The sequence below is a fragment of the Hesperophylax consimilis genome, chromosome 3, assembly GCF_061612785.1.
Source record: "Hesperophylax consimilis isolate HC1 chromosome 3, BYU_Hcon_1.0, whole genome shotgun sequence".
NCBI classification, from domain to species: domain Eukaryota; kingdom Metazoa; phylum Arthropoda; class Insecta; order Trichoptera; family Limnephilidae; genus Hesperophylax; species Hesperophylax consimilis.
In genome coordinates, this window is record NC_142838.1 from 17297509 (window position 1) to 17316530 (window position 19022).

Here is a 19022-nt window from a genome sequence, read left to right on the forward strand (position 1 = left end):
AGGGGCTGTAAAGCAATTGTTATTTAGTGTACCTACAGGTTTCAAGAAAGAAAATACGTTTTTCGGATTTTAGTTTCATTCCTCGCTTCAACCAGTTTAAAGTTTGTACATTTCGGTGGAATAAAAAAACATGGATAAGATGGAAAAAAGAAGACCAAAGTCATGTACACACATGCAAACTTACTCGATGGCTTAACTCGATATCGAGTAATAAGTCCAGCATGACGTCATACGTACCTCGATTTTGTCGGTTAACAGAAAGGTCAATTCCACTCGGGTCGGTTACTAAAAAAACCAAAAACAATCTAAATATTTAGCTAGATTTCCAAAATACCTGAATTCTTTTGAAATAATTTTGTAAACCGCAGTAGTGACCCGTGGGCGATTATACGTAGCGCAACTTGTGACAAAATTGTCCGAATTCTTAATGCACGCAGCCGGCCATATTAAGTGCTGTCGGAACCCGCCTACCAACCATAGAGAGAGTGTCTTATAGTTTTAATCGTTTTTAAGTGACGAGTTATTACATCTGCGTGTAATTATATACAATAATATTCAGAATCGGCGTTTGTTGATCTATATGAATGCATGTTTTTTAATCCAAAATATTTTTTTTATCAAGTTCCTTATATCACCGTTTGGACCGCAAAAATCATAGCTCGATAGCTCGGTTCGAGCCGGCTCGCAGCGATTCGGAACACCTATGTAATTTCTTTCGTACTTACTCGCTTTGAGACATCGCGCCGGGCTCTAGAATTGAGAGTCAGTATATAATGGCGCCTATACACTGGTGAGCTGAACACGAACCATGTGGAAAAGGAACGCAAACCTCATAATATTAACGGTTGTAGTTGAAAAGTAGAATTATATTTCATTTTTTATCTTGTTAAAACCATATTTGATCAACTAAAATACAATAGAACTTGTGTTGTTAATGGGCACAGCTATATTGTAATTACTCATCTTTATTAATGATTAACTATTTTGAAAAACAGATTTTTTTTAATAGAATTATTTATTACTTATATACATATAATATATTAGAAATACTGCTGGAAACCAGCTGCATTCCGGGTCCGGAATGTATAGCCGAGCAGTGACCTTTTTGTCAATATTATAAAGACTAATATTATGATGGGACAAGCTAATCATCTATTGACAAATAAATAATTTATGATTATATTTGTAATAACAAACTTTAAACACATAATTCAATATACATACAGGTGTAATTGCACATACTCGCAGCATTTGACCAGCGGTTCCTGAGCACAACACCTTTGGAGTTAAAAACGTGGATTTTATTTTGCTTTCCGATGATTTTTTTCATCACACCTCACAGGGTGGATGGTGGACACAAGCTAGCGGGCTCGTGATTCGCACTCAGTCCCTTTCTAGCTCCACGGGAACAGACGAGAAAGAACGCGTATCACGTGATCCGACGTAACGTGTAGCAGTGTGATCAGTGGCGACGTGTGATAGGATTTTTGTTGTTGTTTTAATTGAAATAAATATTTCGGACAGCAAAATGAAATCTATACTTTTTACTCTGAAAACATCATCAAAACGTCAGATGTAGTGTCTAATGTAATCGCTGGTTACATTAGACACTACATCTGACGGAACACGTAAAAAATATTCCAAAAATAAAATTGATAAAAAAAAGTACTCACTCATCGGGTGTGCAGACGGTCGGCGGTCCGAGCAGCGCCACGCGCCCTCCGCGCTCTGTGAGCCGCACCTCCTGGCGCATGGAGTCCGCGAAGCCCACGCGTTTGGGCGTGGAGCCCTGGGGGCGCGCGCGGGGCCCCCGCAGCAGCGGCCGCGCGCACAGCGACGGCGAGTCCGTCGGGGTGGGCGACGGGGTCTCCGACGTCATCCCGGCGCGCCGCTGGCGAACATCCCCACACGCCGATGCACCGACAACACACTGTCAATTTCCCTGCTCTGGGAATGTTTTACGTGTCACGCCCTGTCAATTTTGATTTTTCCTCGCACTGTTTGCAATGTTTTACGTGTCACGCCCTGTCAATTTCACGTTTTCTCTGCACTGTTTAGAATGTTTTGCGTGTCACACCCTGTCAAGACTTTTTCCTTTTTGTTCTGCTTTGTTTTTACGGTTAGTAGATACACTTCCCTTTGCTTCTGATTCTCTTTACGTGTACAAATAATGTATTATAATATCGTATTTCAGCAAAACTGTTAGATACTTAATTAATAATATTATTAACGATAGTTTGAGCTAAATTATCTCTTTAAATATTAATGTATATTTGTTTTGTTATGATTATCCATCGGCTATATTTTTAGCGCACTTCACTTGGCGTTTTATTTTAAAATGACTTGTTTAATAGACCTTCTAAATCATATTGACGATGCGTGTAGAATGAATGTATGTACCTAATCGTCTTTTTAACGTGAATCAATTTATTGATTCTGTACTTGTAGTACTTTCAAGAATATTTACGATATTGGACAAATGTAAGTGTCGTAAATGTTCCAATACATTATTATTATTGGAATTACGCTCATGTTTTATGTCCAGAGCAAGGAGGGTATTCATCAGAGCGCGCTCCGTGTCATGTAATATTGACTTCTCTATTAGAGGTATAAATACTGTTACATAGGGTTTCATTAAGCACGATATGAAATACATCATCCAATCTTGTAGCATGTCAGAATACCAGTGTGTATAGCACAGAGCTATTACATTAACATTTCGTCGTCTATATTTATTCTCGTCCTCAATAGGTTACTTTCAGTCGTTGAAGATTTCTCGTTGTCTGATCTGGAGTTGCTTGGAATTATAAATAACGTCTTGATGACTCGCCTTTGCAGTCTTGGATGAAAGGAACGTAAGAGTACAGTCTTCAGTTGATTAAACAACATTTCAATCGAAGAACTATTCACTATTATCGCCTTGCTATGTATGTACAGTATAGTATTGAAGTTTTAAGAGTTTCTTTAAATACGGACGGTCTCGATGAAAGCGACGTATTATTCAAGACACTTTTAAACTGACTTTATGGAGAGAAACACCTTTATAACTTTTGGCCATGTTTTGAAATTATTTATGGTAAAAATAAAAAGCGCAGACAGTTATAAAAGGTAAGGTGTTTTGATTCTTAAATCAGTTATATGAAATTGGAATATCATCATGAATTGGTTCCAAAATGAATAATACCAAATGTTCGGTTGCTAGAGAGATTAATTTGTTTTAAATAATCTGTAGCTGAAAAGAAATGAAGCTGTAAAGTAATAACGACGGCGGCATCTGGCCTCCACGGTCTTGAGATATGCAGATTCATGGTTTACAAAGTCGGTCACGGGTTTGAACCTAAATATATCTTCCATGAAATGTTTGGTAAACATTGAGATGTCAGATAGAGATTTCATTTAGAAGGAAGTAATGAGGAGTAAACTACATTACAATCATTTGTTTATCTGTGCAGTGTAATAGATTCAAGTACCAGTGCCAAGTAACAGGAAAAACAAACAATTTGGAACATGTTGACGGCTCTAAATACTTGCTCGAATATAATAGTCGTATATATTATGTGTTTATACGAACCGGGCAGCGGGCATTTTAGTGGTGTTGTGTTACCGTCTGCTACAGCTCGGCTCCACAGTGTACAAGTTAATAAAGACAGAAACGAAGATATTTTCAATTCTTCAATATTCTGTGGCGGCTCGCGTTCCTTGGACACAAACATGATACTCGTAAGTTCGAAGTACTCATAAAAGCACCCCTCGCCCCGCGCCACAAATTATGCATCACACGGACTGCGCGAAACGACTGAGAATGTCAACCTTTGGTAAAGGGCAAAGTACCTTACATAAATTGACATATTTGCACTCATGATAGTAAAAAACATGTCGGTACATGGAAAAATGCTGACATTTTCTTAATTATCTAGCCTTATGACATTATCAAAACACAATGTTTCCAAAATAGGTACCTACTTACTGACATACATTTACATATATGTATTTAACAGCAAATTTAATACAAAATATAAACTACCCACAAAAATTGGTAATTCTTTAGATAATAAATCAGCTCAAATCTACTTAAATAAGTACTTTTGACGTTATGAATAACATTATTTAAATTTTCCAACACAATTTGAATAATGTTTACAAAATATGATCGTCCGAATTGCTATCCTAGGTCAGTAATTCATCGAAACACTTTGTTTACTCGAAACTTTGTTTATACAAAAGTGTCAGTCTGGACTCTTTAACCAAATCACTTTAACGTCCTTCAGAAAGTTTGTTAAAAAAGACAAGAACTTACATTCACGGTCACAGTTAATTACGTATTTCTTCTCAGTTTTTCGGCTTTTCTTTCCCTCTCTGGCGACATTTCCGCGGTCGAAATATTGTCACTAAATTCCCAACGCGCCGATTAAAAAGTGTACGTGAAATGAAAAGCGGCCGTCGCGTCGGTACGCGGTTCTGGAGAGGCGCGTACCGGCTGGCGGCGGGACAAACGACTAAGAAAACTGCGAATGGGAAAACGATGAGATATTCGGCGAATACGAGACGCGGCGCATCTCTAGCAGCAGCGCCCTCGCCCTCCCGTTCTTTCCCGCTTCCCGCCACCGCGCGCCATGTTGATGGAGTTGTCATCAGCCGCGACACTAGCGCCATCTAGTGGCGGTGGCCGCAGGCAGCGCGGAGAGGAAAACCTCGAACCTGAACACGCGCTCCGCTTTCCCGCCCGCTTTCACGGACCCTACTTTACCGACTTTCGGGAGCGATTAGGGACTCTGTCAAATACGATTAACCGCCTTTGCCCTCCCTTTCAATCCATTTAAACTATCATAATGAGATTATTGTATCAACCACGCTGTTACAAAACATTTCCACCGCGAGTTTATTTAGTAGATAAGCATTTGAAAATTAATTTAGAAATAATATTTCAGAGGAAAGATGAGTTTTAGAAATTGAGAGTAGGAAAGGCATAATCATTTAAATTGATTGATTAAAATAACATAAAACTGATGTTTGAGATTTTAACCATTCTGTAATTTTGTGTCTAGCGCCTATTTTCTGTAACATTCATAGCACAGTAGTACTTGTGCTGCGTGCATCAACCAAGTAAATTCAATTTTAAAATCGATTTTAAAAACCAAGTAAACCAATTTTGTGTTTTTTTATAATTGTATCCTTTGACGGCATCATCTATCTGTGTAACACAATATATTTTCAAACGATCGCAAAGGTAAAGCAACAGTATTTTTTGAAATTCACGCTCGGATACACACCCAAACGCTTCTATGAATTGTGAATTTATGCAATGCACACCTGTTTTCCAGTTTGAAAGATACTCTCAGTAACGCCCTGGCGAGAAAGACCCCCATCCAGAATAAAACTGGATAAATTACCGGGGTTTTATTCAAGGTCAAGAATTATCAGGTCTATATTATTCCTTCTCTATTTCCTGCCAGATTTGAGCTAGCTCCGAACAGCACTTTGTGTACATAGGTAGTTATCATAAAAATAATAATCGGTTTTTTAATGTACACAATCACTAGCAATATTTTAATAGCCTGTGAGATACCTTTCATCATATTATTATTGAAAAATACTTCATAATAAACAAAGGACATTTATTCCGTTCTGAAGGAAATATTATTAGAAGTTTTCTATTCCATAACAGTCTTTTTACCGCGAAGTAAAGCCAAAGAGAGTTGGGATGAAAACGAGGAAAGTTCTCACAAAAGGCCCAATTGTTTCGCAAAAATTCACGTGTGACAACGTCATCAAATGGACATTCAGCACCATTTTGATTCTTTAAAGGTTGAAAGGTTACCGTAATGCTACGTATACATCCGTGAGCCGAACTGCCGAACTGGACCTCAACTTATGGGAAAGAAACGAAGCAACCGCAAATGGCGCGAAACGCCGCCTGCAGTTGATTCGTTCCTTTCCCGTAATTCGTGGTACGGTTCCCGTTTCGGTTCGCAATGTATACGTACCCTTAATTGCCTAATCTAAGTCCGTTTCAGCTTTTGAGCAAAATGTTTATTGTTTATTTTAATATCAACGGTATAAAATATACCATATACAGTAAATTATAAACAGTGACATCAGAAAATATACAATTAACAGAAACTCTAGACGGATATAAAAAGTTAGAGATACAAGTACATGCAAAACTTATAGGTAGACTAGGTTAGATTAGTATTGATTGAAATATATGATAGTATAAATACATGATATAATATATTACAATAGCTAAAATGTATGCATTTATTTTCAGGTTTTGGTTGAAAGTAGGTAAGTGCCAATCAAGCTGTTGGTTCACCTTATTGACCCAAGTTTCCTCAGTTGCCCCAGGCAGTTCATTTTATATACATATTTATTTGACTTTTTACGTAAGTATGAGTAGACTTACATTTCATTGGTTATGATTTAAAAGATATGTGATCAGCAGAAGAGAGCAACTTTCATGTTGTTGAGTTTGTCAGCTTTACATTTTATGACAATGTTATATTTGAACTTTTGCAAAACAACTGGCCCCAAAATTTGTGAAAAATGCACATAATTTTAATTTAAGGGACACTCGAATTTATTAAAGTAACATATTTAATGTTTATATTTTACTACAAAATTTTATTCTAAACTGTTTAGTTTAGAACCTTCATCAAATATTTCCTAGCAATGTTTCGCAAGAGAAGTACCTAGTACCTACATAATAATTTGATTTTTTATTTACAGTAACACTGCCCCGGTTCATTAACTGAGAAGTTTCCCTTGCTCAACAACTGAAATAATAATGCGCTGACCCTCCCCGGTGGTTCTTGGAACTGTGAGGTGAGATGAGATTTTGAGATTCATAGCTAATCGAAAAGAGTTAAATAATTAAATTATTTGATTTGACTTGCACACAGCAATGACATATTCCTGTAGGAAAGAAATGTACAAATAGTGAAACAGATTTGATACTGATTTTTTTTTTATCTTACATAAATATATATTTCTCGGTTTGTGTTTCTTTCATTATTACCCATTATCTGTTCACTGGAATGAAACCCAAGTGGTTCGCTACGTTTGATAACTTAGCAGGGTGCAAGGGTTAATGGGGTGAGGTTTGCCTAGGTCTTAGCGGCGGATTCTTCTGCCCACTGAGAGGGTGGTGGGGTTGAATGGGAGAGATTGGTTAAGAGAGACTATTTCACGTCTCCACCAGGACTCGGCCCATCGCCTTGTACCGCATTGGGAGGGATGGATTCACACGCGTCCGTCACTCCTGGGATCCACTGACCCCAGATTCCTCTCTATTTTTCTCTCCCAGAACATCCTCGCTTTCCTTTCCTTAAAAATACCCTCCACACAGCATCCCTAAAGATGGCATAAGCCCTGAGGAAAATTATTTTCCTCGGGGTCTTTACGGGGCTCTATGGGGCGAATTAAAATCAAAATAATCTAGTTCTTTAACAGTAACAACATGGTACACTTTAACCTTCTACTTGACCCCCGAGGTCACCAGAGGCCGCAAAAGGTTAAATTAACGCTAAAAAACCAAATGCAATGGGAACTAAAATGGAACACAGCCTTCATTTCGCTTTAGTCCTGGCGAAAACTAGCAACTTTAGTTGGGACAACAGTTGGGTCACTTCATCAAAATCTGGTCAACGTGGAGGTTAGCACGCGAGGCGATGCGACACTGGGGAGACTATTCAATTTGTATGGATTTTGAAATAGTCACCAACAACCTGTCGCCCCGACGTTGCTCATGTAGACAAATTCAAATTTTGTGCTCCGATACGCATCATGTTCCAACATTGACTAGTTACTATGTAGGTAGGTATGTAATGTACGTAAGTATTTAAATATTAGGACTCAAAATAGCCATGAAATTCTTTGATATGATATAATATACGCAACGTTAAGTGGATTACCGCTCTACCGGCAAATCTGAGGATCTATCTGTAAATTGTTAGCTGCGATGTGCGATTATTTATTTATTTATTTGGAAAAGTTGACAGCAAATCTTTAATTATATAATGATACAATAATAATATTATTAATTATGCCAATTATGAACTTTCCACTGATGAATAGTTAATGGTGTTACAATGGTGTACAATGGCATAGAGATGTTCTCTTAAATTAATTTCTTGTTTAGTTAGAAAATATTAAAAATATTAAAATAAAGGAGGGTGGGGGGGAGGAGGGGGAAATATAGGATAAGGATTAAGAGGCAAAGGACGGGAATATATAGGAATTGAACTTCTAGTTTGAGTTTTGTTGAGTTTTTGTTTTATGTCGCGTAAAGTCGAGTTAAATATGTCAATATGGTTATAATTTAAGTTAAAAGAGTGTGTGGATCTGTAGATAAATGAGTTTTGTTTGGAATTCGTCTTACAATGAGGGAGATTAAAAGTAAGCGACTGTCTGCTGTTGCGATTGGGAACATGGAATAATAGGCGTTGAAGAAGATCAGGACTATCGATTAAATTGTGTGTAATTTTGAATAACATTACCGAATCTGCTATATTTCTTCGGAAAGTTAACGTCTGTATATTGAAGAACTTTGCAGAGTCTTCATTACTGATATGAGATCGAAAAGAGCGGAAATTAAGGTACCTTAAAAATCTATTTTGAACACTTTCAATTCTATTTTTATGTATTGCATAGCCTGGGTTCCACACTTGTGATGCGTATTCAAGGATACTACGAACGTATGAGAAATACAGTGTTTTGAAAGTAGCAATGTCTTTGAATTGTTTACAGGAACGGATTATGAAACCCAGCATAGAAGATGCGTTAGTGACTACGTGGTCAATATGTTTATTGAAATTCAGTTTACTATCAAGTATAACCCCAAGGTCCTTAATTTCTGATTTGGTAGATAAAGGTTGATGATTAATTGAGTATTCGTGTATAAATATGTTTTTGTTTCTAGTAAAGCGTACGATGAAGCATTTGGATATATTTAATTCCAGACAATGGGCATTAACATACGCGTTTAAACGTTGTAAATCCTTTTGCAGCTTGTGACAGTCTTCGATTGATTTTATAGGTGAGAAGATTTTCATGTCATCTGCATATAGGATGGTCTGCGAGTGTAAAAAGCAGTGACCAATATCATTGATATAGATATTAAATAGTAACGGTCCTAACAGGCTGCCTTGAGGAACTCCCGATGTTACAGCAACAGAGTCGGATTTAAATCCAGCAACCACTACTATTTGACTACGGTTGGAGATATAAGAAGAGAGCCAACGATAAAGATTGCCGTGAATACCAATCTTTAAAAGCTTGTTCAACAAGGTTGAGTGATCGACCTTGTCAAACGCCTTACTATAGTCGGTATAGACAGTGTCCACTTGTATTCTGTTATCCAAATTATCCTGCAGGTACTCTGTGAAGGTTAAAAGATTTGTGGTTGTAGATTTACCACTAATGAAACCGTGTTGGGTCGTATTCAGGCTGGGCTTAAGAGCAGAATATAGTTGGTCATAGACTATTTTTTCAAAAATTTTGTTAAATATACAAAGTTTGGAGATTGGCCTGTAGTTTTTAACGTCTGTTTTTTTGCCATTTTTGATAATAGGAGACACATAAGCAGATTTCCATATAACAGGGACAGTGCAATCGGTTAGGGAACGATTGAAAATTAAAGAAAGGGGTAAGGCTAGATTGTGTGCACATTGTTTGATAAAGATTGAAGTTATTTCGTCAGGACCGGCACCTTTGCGAGTATCAATTTCCTTAAGGTATTTTAAGACAATTTCTCGTGTCACCTCAATATTGCTTATATTGGATGTATGGTTCCCGACGTCAGTTGGATCAAGGGTAAGTGGATCGGAGGGTTTACTGAAAACTGAACTGAAATATTTTGAAAATAAATTTGCAATTTCCGTTCCATTATTGGCTTTCAGCTCTCCAAAATACATACATTTTGGGACACCTTGGGATGCGTTAGAAGATTTGACGTGGCTCCAGAAGTTTTTAGGGTTTGAGGAAATATTGTTTTCAATATTACTCAAGAAACGGGATTTGCTTTTCCGACATAAGTCTTTGTGCCGTTTACGAAGCAGGGAAAATGCGTCATAGTCAGCCTGGTTCTTGTGTTTTTTATATTTGCTAAAGTATTTTGATTTTTCCTTAGTTACCTTAATAAGGGCAGCACTGTACCAAGGAGGATATTTCGAGTTCCACGAAAGTTTATGAGGAATATGAAGATTTATGAGGTATTTCAAAAACGTATAGAAACCGTCAAGCGCTGGTTCTATTTGAGAGGTAGAAAAAATGGAAGCCCAGTCAGCTTGTTCAAGGGCGAAATTAATTGAATCGTAGTCTCCACGATTATATAGAAAAACTTTTCTTTTCGCATTTGTCAATGAAGGAGTTTCCTGAAATGGCACACTAATGGATAGAGATTTATGATGTTCATCTTCGGGAACTAGCGGGTCGTCATTAGATTCGACGGAGATTAGTAGATTTGACAGAATCAGATCTAGGATATGGCCGCTTGAGTTTAGTTCACCGTTATATTGAGAGAGGTTCAGAAAATGCATACAGTCTATGAAGTAATTACTAACGTGAGTAGAGTAATTAGGTACTAGCTGCATAGTGAGCAGATGGCGTAGTTTGGATCCATGAAATTTCAGGAAGATTAAAGTCACCTAAGATAATAAAAGAATCATTGGGGTTATTTGATACTACGTCTGATAACATGTTCAGGAAATTTTCGATTAAATATTGATGTTGAGTCCCTCCGGGGATGTACACGCAACATATATGGACCAAACTGTGAGGTGTAGTATTGGTGCGAATGGTGACTCAAATGTTTTCAGCACAAGAAGTCCATTCTGGTCTGGCGACGCTGATCAGCTCCTGTTTAATAGCTATCACTACACCACCGCCAAGACGCTGACCGGTGGAAGCGTAATCGCGGTCTCTACGATATACATAGTATCGAGGATCGAAAAGTTCTTCGTCTCTGATACCTTTGGTGAGCCATGATTCTGTGAGGGCAATTAAATCGTAATCGTTTGAAAAGGTATTTTGAAGGATCGTCGTAGTCTTGGTACGAAGACCTCTACAGTTCTGGTGATATATTGCTAAAGACATGGGGAGTATTCGAATAAATATTAGTGAGTAGGCGGTAAGTTATACATATAAATGATAACTTCAATAAGTGAGTTCGGTTATAGTGGTCATGCAGTTTTACAAAGTAAGTACATCTAACACAATAATTTCTTGGTATGGGTGCATAAAGTAGTTTAAAATAATAATGGTATAAAAATCTTGTAATACGCATCTCTGGCTCGGCTAGTGATAATATTATTCTGATGTTGATATAATTAGATAGAGGTAGATATCCATATTTGAGGTAAGAGCGGTTAATAATACTATTCAGTTTATATTTGAGTGAAATATTTGTTGACAAATGAGTATACGGTAATTTGCTTACCACGGCGGAGAATATAATTAGTGTGTGTGAGACCGCGATTGTCCGTCGAGTAGGTCTGATTGTCGGGAGTGCAGGGGGTCGCCAACATGCGGTAAAATGTATTCCAGGTTGGTTCTTGAGAAGTGTAGACTGATTTAGAAAAGAATTAGAAAGTTTGTGGGAGAGAGTGAAATGGTAGAGGGAGGGTGAGTGTAATAGGAGTGGATAAAAGGAGGGGGGAAATGTATGGGGAGACACATGAGTGTATGAAAAATCCATTTTACGACGCGAAGAGAATGCAGATCGACTCAGGCTATTTTCTTTGGGTCCTCTTCCTTGAAAATTGGTATGGTAGGCGAAGTGGGATTTTTTCTCACAAATATCCTGGTGTTTTTTATCCACGTGAACTGGAATCCCTTCTCCTTGGCAATCCCCTTGGCCCGAAAAAGGAGGTTTTTGTTAGAATTAGTCAGATGGTCGTTGACATAGATTTTTCTATCGTCACCAGGGTAATTCAGGTCCTTCGTGCTTATTCCTTTCCTTCGTCGAATTTCGGTGATGAATTCATTTTTACGCGAGCGGGTGGTGAATTTAACAATTATTGGTTTGATTAATTTGGAATGAAGTGGGTCTTTCGCCGAGACTCTGGTGGCGAACTCAATTTCGTTAGTTTTAAAGTTGTGTAAGCCAAGTTTGCTTGCTATCTCTGATAGAATGTTTGGAATGTTTTCATTGTTATCTTGAGGTATTCCTTTTATTTCGACATTCTGTAGATTCTACAGAATGTTAATGAATTCTACATTCTATTACCTGCTCATTATTTCATGTTTTTTTCGTATTATCTTCTGTCTTTGACTATTGCTTTAAAAAAACTATCTTTTTGTTTTCAAATGATACCATAAACACATCAAACAGACGTAAACAAAAAGTATTTTAACTGAAAAATGTTTATTGATCGAATATATCTTTGAACAAAAGTTTGTCATTTATTTACATCAAATACAACAGTGACGAGATATTGAAGATTTTTATCATTCTGCTCCGGCTAAATTAGAAACTATAACGAATCAAATATATTTTTAAACAAATAATTGATAAACTTTTCGAATTCCGCTTCTCGCTTAATAGACAAAAAAATATAAATAGAACTCGAACTCTCAACTTAATTACTACAAGAAACAACTATTTATGTCGGAAGAGATTGGAAAAGACGCATTAATGTTCCATTTTTCTCTATCAAAGGTCAGTTTGAAGGTTAGGAAATACGCATAAATTATTAAAATAATCCAAACTAAAAACCTATTTTGTGCATGTTTACTTATACCCCCCCGACTTAGGCCCCAAAGTAAGCATTCAAAGATGGTTTGAAAGGGAGATATGTAAATACGAATGTTAGAGGGAGCGCTCTAATATTAAAAAAATAGTTTTTTTTTCACCATTTCGCCTAATTATTATCGAATAATTAAGCAAAATTGTGAAAATATTTAATAAAACACGGCTCGTTTGAAATAAAGCAAAAATCTCTCGATGAATGCTTTAGTTGCATTTAAAGACACACTGTGATTTTTTCATGCCTATAACATATTAAAATAACCGAACAAAACGTATTATAAATAATTTTCGGAACTTACTTTGCGATTTTTTTCTATCGAGGCAATTTCATATAATTAACGTTTCCGGATTACAAATTTAAAGATATTATTAAAAAAACAACATTTCTTTGGAACTTAAAGAGTTAACGAGAAACTTGTTATAATTCGGTAGAAATTGGGTGTTGTCTCCATTAGATATTTATGTTTAAATCAAGGGTTGTTTTTCTTTAAGAGCCTTTTTGCATGAAGCGGAATTCGACATCTTTACCAAATATGTATACGGTACTAAGTAATAAAGTAAACTCTTTATATTCTTACTTACATTTCCCTTTTAACACCCGTTTTAGAAAAGGCCAATCCGCAGAAATGGTACAATGTAGATTTTTCGTATATTACTATCTTAAATTACTATCGAACTGTCGGCAATCAGCGTCACTAACAAAGATACTGGTTAGTCAGATAAATAATTTCTCGATATAGATCTTACATCAAAAGGTCAAATTAGTGCTGGTAATAAAGATAAACTGACAGTTTCCATCGAAAGTTTGCGTGAATAGAATACAATAGAAGGTTAGGTAGATACCCACCAATTAAAATAATTTGTGTAATCAGAGCTTATGGGCAGCAAAAAAATCGTACAGCGTTTACCCAAATGATATTATTACGTTCTATGAAGATTAACGATACTCTTTCTCCTTTTCGGAGATATTTTTATGCCTGATAAGGTTATTATTTGGAAGTTTTTTGTCTGTATTAGAAAGAAACTTAAGGCCTAACCATGTAAGTAAATGCAGTGGCTTTTAAATCGGAAAATAAAATATCCGTCTGCGCTGGTACCAACCGTTGTAAAAAAAATTTGTAATTGAATTCCAATTAAATTCATCTACTTAATCGAATTAACTTGTAATACTTCCCTGGCGCTGCTTGTGTACAGAAGCTGAGTGTTTGTACCTAACTTACGTATTGAAATAAGTTTACATAGTAGATACATGAAAATGTTACTTTATAAAGTTACAGAGTTAGTTGTTTATGTAATCTAATTGTGCGGCGTGAATTTGATTTTTGAACAAATCTACATTTTTTTTCCGAGATTTATGAAATGTTGGACACTTGACCTTTTTTGTATTGTCTGCACCTGATTTTGAAAAACTCGGGTAATGCTCGGGCAACGCCGGGGACTTCAGTTGGTGAAAAAATAAATGACAATACCTACCTACAGTGTAGGAAGTTTTAATATAATATTACATTATTTAAGTACATTGTGGCGCTGGCAGGACCGGCCCTGTGTAGGCGCAAATGGAGCATTCCGCTCCAGGCACCGACTTGCAAAGGAGCCAAGGCGCTGATAATACCTAACACCTAATATAGCGCCCTTGAGATTTTTCCAGGCTCCATGCCGTTTAGTTCAGGTTCGGTCAGGGGCGTTGGATATTTATCTAGAGAGTACAATGGTAAAATCTTATGGGAGTATTGTTTTTTTTTTTTTTTTTTAATTTGTTTTACTCTCGGATCTTTATATTTGTGTTTTTTAATTGCATTTTAGAGTTCGTTATATAGGTACGTTAATATCTTTTATTTGTCTTCACGTAGGTTATTTAAGAATTATATTCTTTGGTTTTTGTAATTATGTTTAGTTACCTATTTTAAATGCGGAACAAGTTATTGTATATCGCTTTAAAAAAATGTACCTACTTTTTTTCCCCTGAAGTGAAATCAAACGAAATTATCTTGAACGCAACTGGATGAATACCCATATAATTCTACGTATACATACGCGAGCCGAACTGCCGAGCTGAACCCCAACGATGGGAAAGGAACGAAGCAACTGCAAATGGCGCGAAACGCCGCTTGCAGGTGCTTCGTTCCTTTCCCGTAATTCGTAGCTCGGCACGCGTTGCGGTTCGCAAATATAAATGTACCATAACATTTTTACGTTATGTTCGCAATTATTGTAATCTATTCGTGCACCGCCATCTTTGATTACCGACCGTGCTGTAGAAAATGCACTGACAGTTAAAGAAACCTGTTTTCGGACTTCTTGCACTGGGTTTAGTACAAAACTCACTGATTTGTGTGACGACGTCAGTGTAGGTACCCGTTGTACCTAATATCTAGCAATATACAGATTTACAAACTTAATGGTGCAGTCTGTGTCATCGCTACAGTAGATATTAGGGAAACGATTGCAAAAAATATTCTTTGATTTATATTTTTGCCTACTTGCACAGGAAAATTTTAAAGATTTATATTCAAAAATTGAAGAAAAATTCGTCGGCATCAAAGATGGGCATCACCGAAATATAGATTCGAAATATTCGAGTAAAATTCATTCGAATTGATTGACGTAGGTCCGAAATTTCAGTTGCTCACTATGCTCGCTAAGAGAGATGTTCAGTTTCGTCAAGTTCCTCTCTGGTACGAGCCCTGGCAAGATCGGAGTTATACAATTACCAAAAATTACTGATACACCGGCGTAAGGACTGGTATTTCTGTTGAGATATTTATGTTCGTCAAGTTACTATCGGTAGGTATCCCTACAACCCAATACCACCTACGTACACTGAAATACCGGTGTGTAAATTTATAAGTCAAACTATCCAAACATTGAATGATGTTTAGTTTTAAATGCTTGGAGAAGATTAACCCAGATATTCCAGTTTAATAGATTCAAGCAACTATATAGGGTCAACCAAAGATATTAGAAGAACGAGATATGCTATGTTGGCCGCCGGACCGTAGGCGGAGTACTACCTAATTAGGGTACTTTGAATACTATCGGGACGTGTACGCACAGAAATCTGTTCTATGTATTAGTGCTGATACCTTAGCGTAAGCGAAGGTGTGCAGTAGTATTGGTGAACAAAACCGGCGACACTGGGCAAAACAATTCCGCACAGTAGGAACTGCTCATAGCACATCTCGTTCTTCTAATATCTTTGGGGTCAACGGGTGGCATAGTAAGGATTTAAAAAACAGGTCATCGCATCGGTGTGTTTTTTACGACGACTTCATAGTACATCTGAGATTAATGATGTACTAGGAACATGTTTAAGAACAGATCTTTCGATTATCAGAATGTCGATGATCGTAACCATAAATCCCATCAGTAACACATCTGACAGTAGCAGTGATGTGATGTCCATAGAAATTTCCCTAGATCTAGGGGAGAAAACAGTTTTTTAGGGAAAAGGAAAAAAAACTAAATCTAGGGAAATTTTGGTCAGAAATCTAGGGAAACCCTTTTTTTCACAATTTTTACCATAAACATGCGCCATGGATATTTCCCCTCACCCTATATTCGACTTCAACGCCATTCATACAAAATCGCACTAATGCTCTGTCCAGGGTTTTTAGGTCCATGTATCACGCATTATTAATTTAGAAATTACTTTAAGAATGATTTTCGGAATCGGCATATAAAGCGCGAATTTAGAAAATATTCTAATTTTGTACAACCATACAAAATTACAGATTCACAAAATTATCTTTGCAAACGGTCGAAAGATGATCTTAAGAAATAAACATTTTTGGTGTTGCAAGATCCAAATCCAGTTTTGAATTCGAAGCTTGGCGCAGGAAAACAAACAATAAATTTTTTAATTTAGACCTAATATAGAAATTAGAAACAAAATAAAATGTTTTTTCTAGTACATATACAATTATCTGTACCTTGGTGTACTAAATTGGTGCTTGTAAAAGCTTTGGATATGTTTAGCCACAAGATTGGAATAGCAAAATACTTTCCAAAAGTTCCTCATTCTAGTCCAACCGTTTGGAGCCAGTAAGACTATATCGTCCTCAATTGGTGTGTGTGGGCCTGAATGTTGGGGAAGAGGATGTACCTGGCTATTCAGTTCTGGTCACCAAAGACGACTAAAGCCACTGCCAGCAACTTTTAGATTCTGAATGGTAGATTAAAGAATCACTCCTGAATGTGCCACAAGTATACTATATATCGTCGGCTTTTTTTGTAGACTGCGTAACTCCGTTTTTCTCGAAAATAAGATTTTAACGCCATTTTGTGTTGAAATACGTCCCTGTTCGAATAGTAAAACTCGTAAATTCGTAAAAATATCAACTTTGTTTTTAAATGCAAACTAGTAAAATGTCCATAATGATTGGATTATTTGTATAGCGCCGTTTTCGTGTAAAAATCACCTCAAGGGCGCTTAACAGCTTAATTTATGCATTTAGTTTATTCCTATAACTTAAGACTTATAACTTATCACTTAGACTTATAACTTATTACTTTTGGCTTATAACTAAGATTAATGTAGAGTGATTTACAACTAAGACTTTTAAGTAATGACTTAAAACTATACATATTTTTATGACCGAGTGGGTATTTACACAATACCGCTACAATCCATGGCACCATTTAGCAGAATGAGTAAACTTCCTAACTCCGTTTTAAAATAAAAAAACCTTTAATTACAAATATTTAATGATCGAAAATAAATAGAGAAAATATGTTATTGTTCAGAATATAAATAAAAATAAAAACATGTCTTTTTTTACTACCGAGGTTTTTGGCGTCTCCTGTAAAATTAGACAAATGGTAGTTACGCAGAAAGCTGGGTAACTGGACAGCTCAATACAGTGGCAGTTCAACACACTCTTGAAAAAAACTAGGTTAAATAGGTTACGTTGAGTTAGGTTTATTGGAGATTTTTATTTTTTATCATTATTAATGACTTTATATCACTTATCAAAGGTATCTTGAATTGCGACTGACCAGAGTTGCCGTGGAACCGATAGCTGTAATAGTATGTTTATGAATGGTTTTATAAATAAAACATAATTTTTTTTAATAAACATAATCTTTTTATTAATAGGCAGTCTTTCAACACGTCACATAATATACATACGACTCCACATCCAAATAAATACTTTAATCACTAAGGTTATAATATAACCAGCATCTTTATATTCGAAAAAAATTTATCATTATGGTTCAACTAAAATTTATTCATCCAATATAGAACTTATAGATTTTTCTTATGGCTACGATAAGAAAAACAAAAACCGTAATAATAGTATGCACACCCAATTAATTACGAGCAAATATGGAACTAAATGCATTTAATTTATTTATGAATTTACTGGTACATACAATACAAAGATTAAAAATACCTAAATTAAACCCAACACATTTTATTTTTTATTTTTAGTAATTTTTTAATATATTTTGATATCTCGTAATTTTTTAACATGTTTTTTTTAAAGGCACTCTTTATTATTTGTTTCTTTAAAATATCTAGCCTACATTACCCATACCTGAAAACGTTGACAAAAATTTCTTATAAGGCAATCGGTGATTAAAAATATCATTAGCATGCTCAGCAAGGGTCGCTCAGTGGCGGCTCGTGAGTTTTGGGTGTACTAGATTGCTAATATTACAAAAAATGGCATTATTGATGTTGATGTTGCTGTAGCTGAAAACCATTTTTTATTTTCGAAAATTCAATTTTTTGTATGAAGATTTTCAGGAAATCCGTGCGGCTAAAACTAAAATCTTCATACAAAAATCTAATTTTCGAATAAAGAAAATAAATCGTTTTCAGCTACAACATCAAAAATGCAATTTTTTGTAATATTAGCACTCCAGTACACCCAAAAGTCACGAGCCACCACTGGGTGCTACAACGCTTATTGGATTGCACTGAATCGAATTAATATTTTTAACTTATTTAATAGGAAGGGACAGGTTAATTGTGGTTAAGTGGGGAGGTGACGCGAGGAGAGGGCAGGTTAGATGGAGACATGTACGGTAGAATGTGGTAAGGTAAGGTGTGAAAAGGATAGGTTACGTGAGGTTAAGTGAGGTAAGGCGGGGAATAGGTTAGGCAAGATTAAGTGTGGTTAAGTGGATTGGTTATATGAAGTTGGGTAAAGTGAGATAAGGTAAGGTGTGGTAAGGATAAGTTAGGTGAGGTTAAGTGTGTTAAGGACTGGTTAGGTGAAGTTAGATGAGATCAGGTAAAGTAAGAAAAGGTAAGTAAGGTGTGGTAAGGATA

General features: G+C 36.2%; 1 protein-coding gene across 8 annotated transcripts in view; it reads right to left on the reverse strand.

Moving 5' to 3' along the window:
• LOC149425034 (potassium voltage-gated channel subfamily KQT member 1-like) overlaps positions 1–4523 on the reverse strand; it is a 399798-nt gene extending 395275 nt beyond the window's left edge. For 2 of the 8 annotated variants that reach the window (XM_089648589.1, XM_089648544.1), the window contains exons 1-2: positions 4298–4520; positions 1674–3198 (exon numbers count right to left, since the gene is read on the reverse strand). In XM_089648589.1, coding sequence (XP_089504715.1) covers positions 1674–1879 — 206 coding nt within the window. In that variant the 5' untranslated portion in view covers positions 1880–3198; positions 4298–4520. Of the gene's footprint in view, positions 1–1673; positions 3227–4297 lie in introns of all 8 variants that reach the window. The other 6 variants (XM_089648572.1, XM_089648565.1, XM_089648558.1 and 3 more) reach the window with 6 other exon arrangements.
• Positions 4524–19022: the final 14499 nt, after the last annotated feature.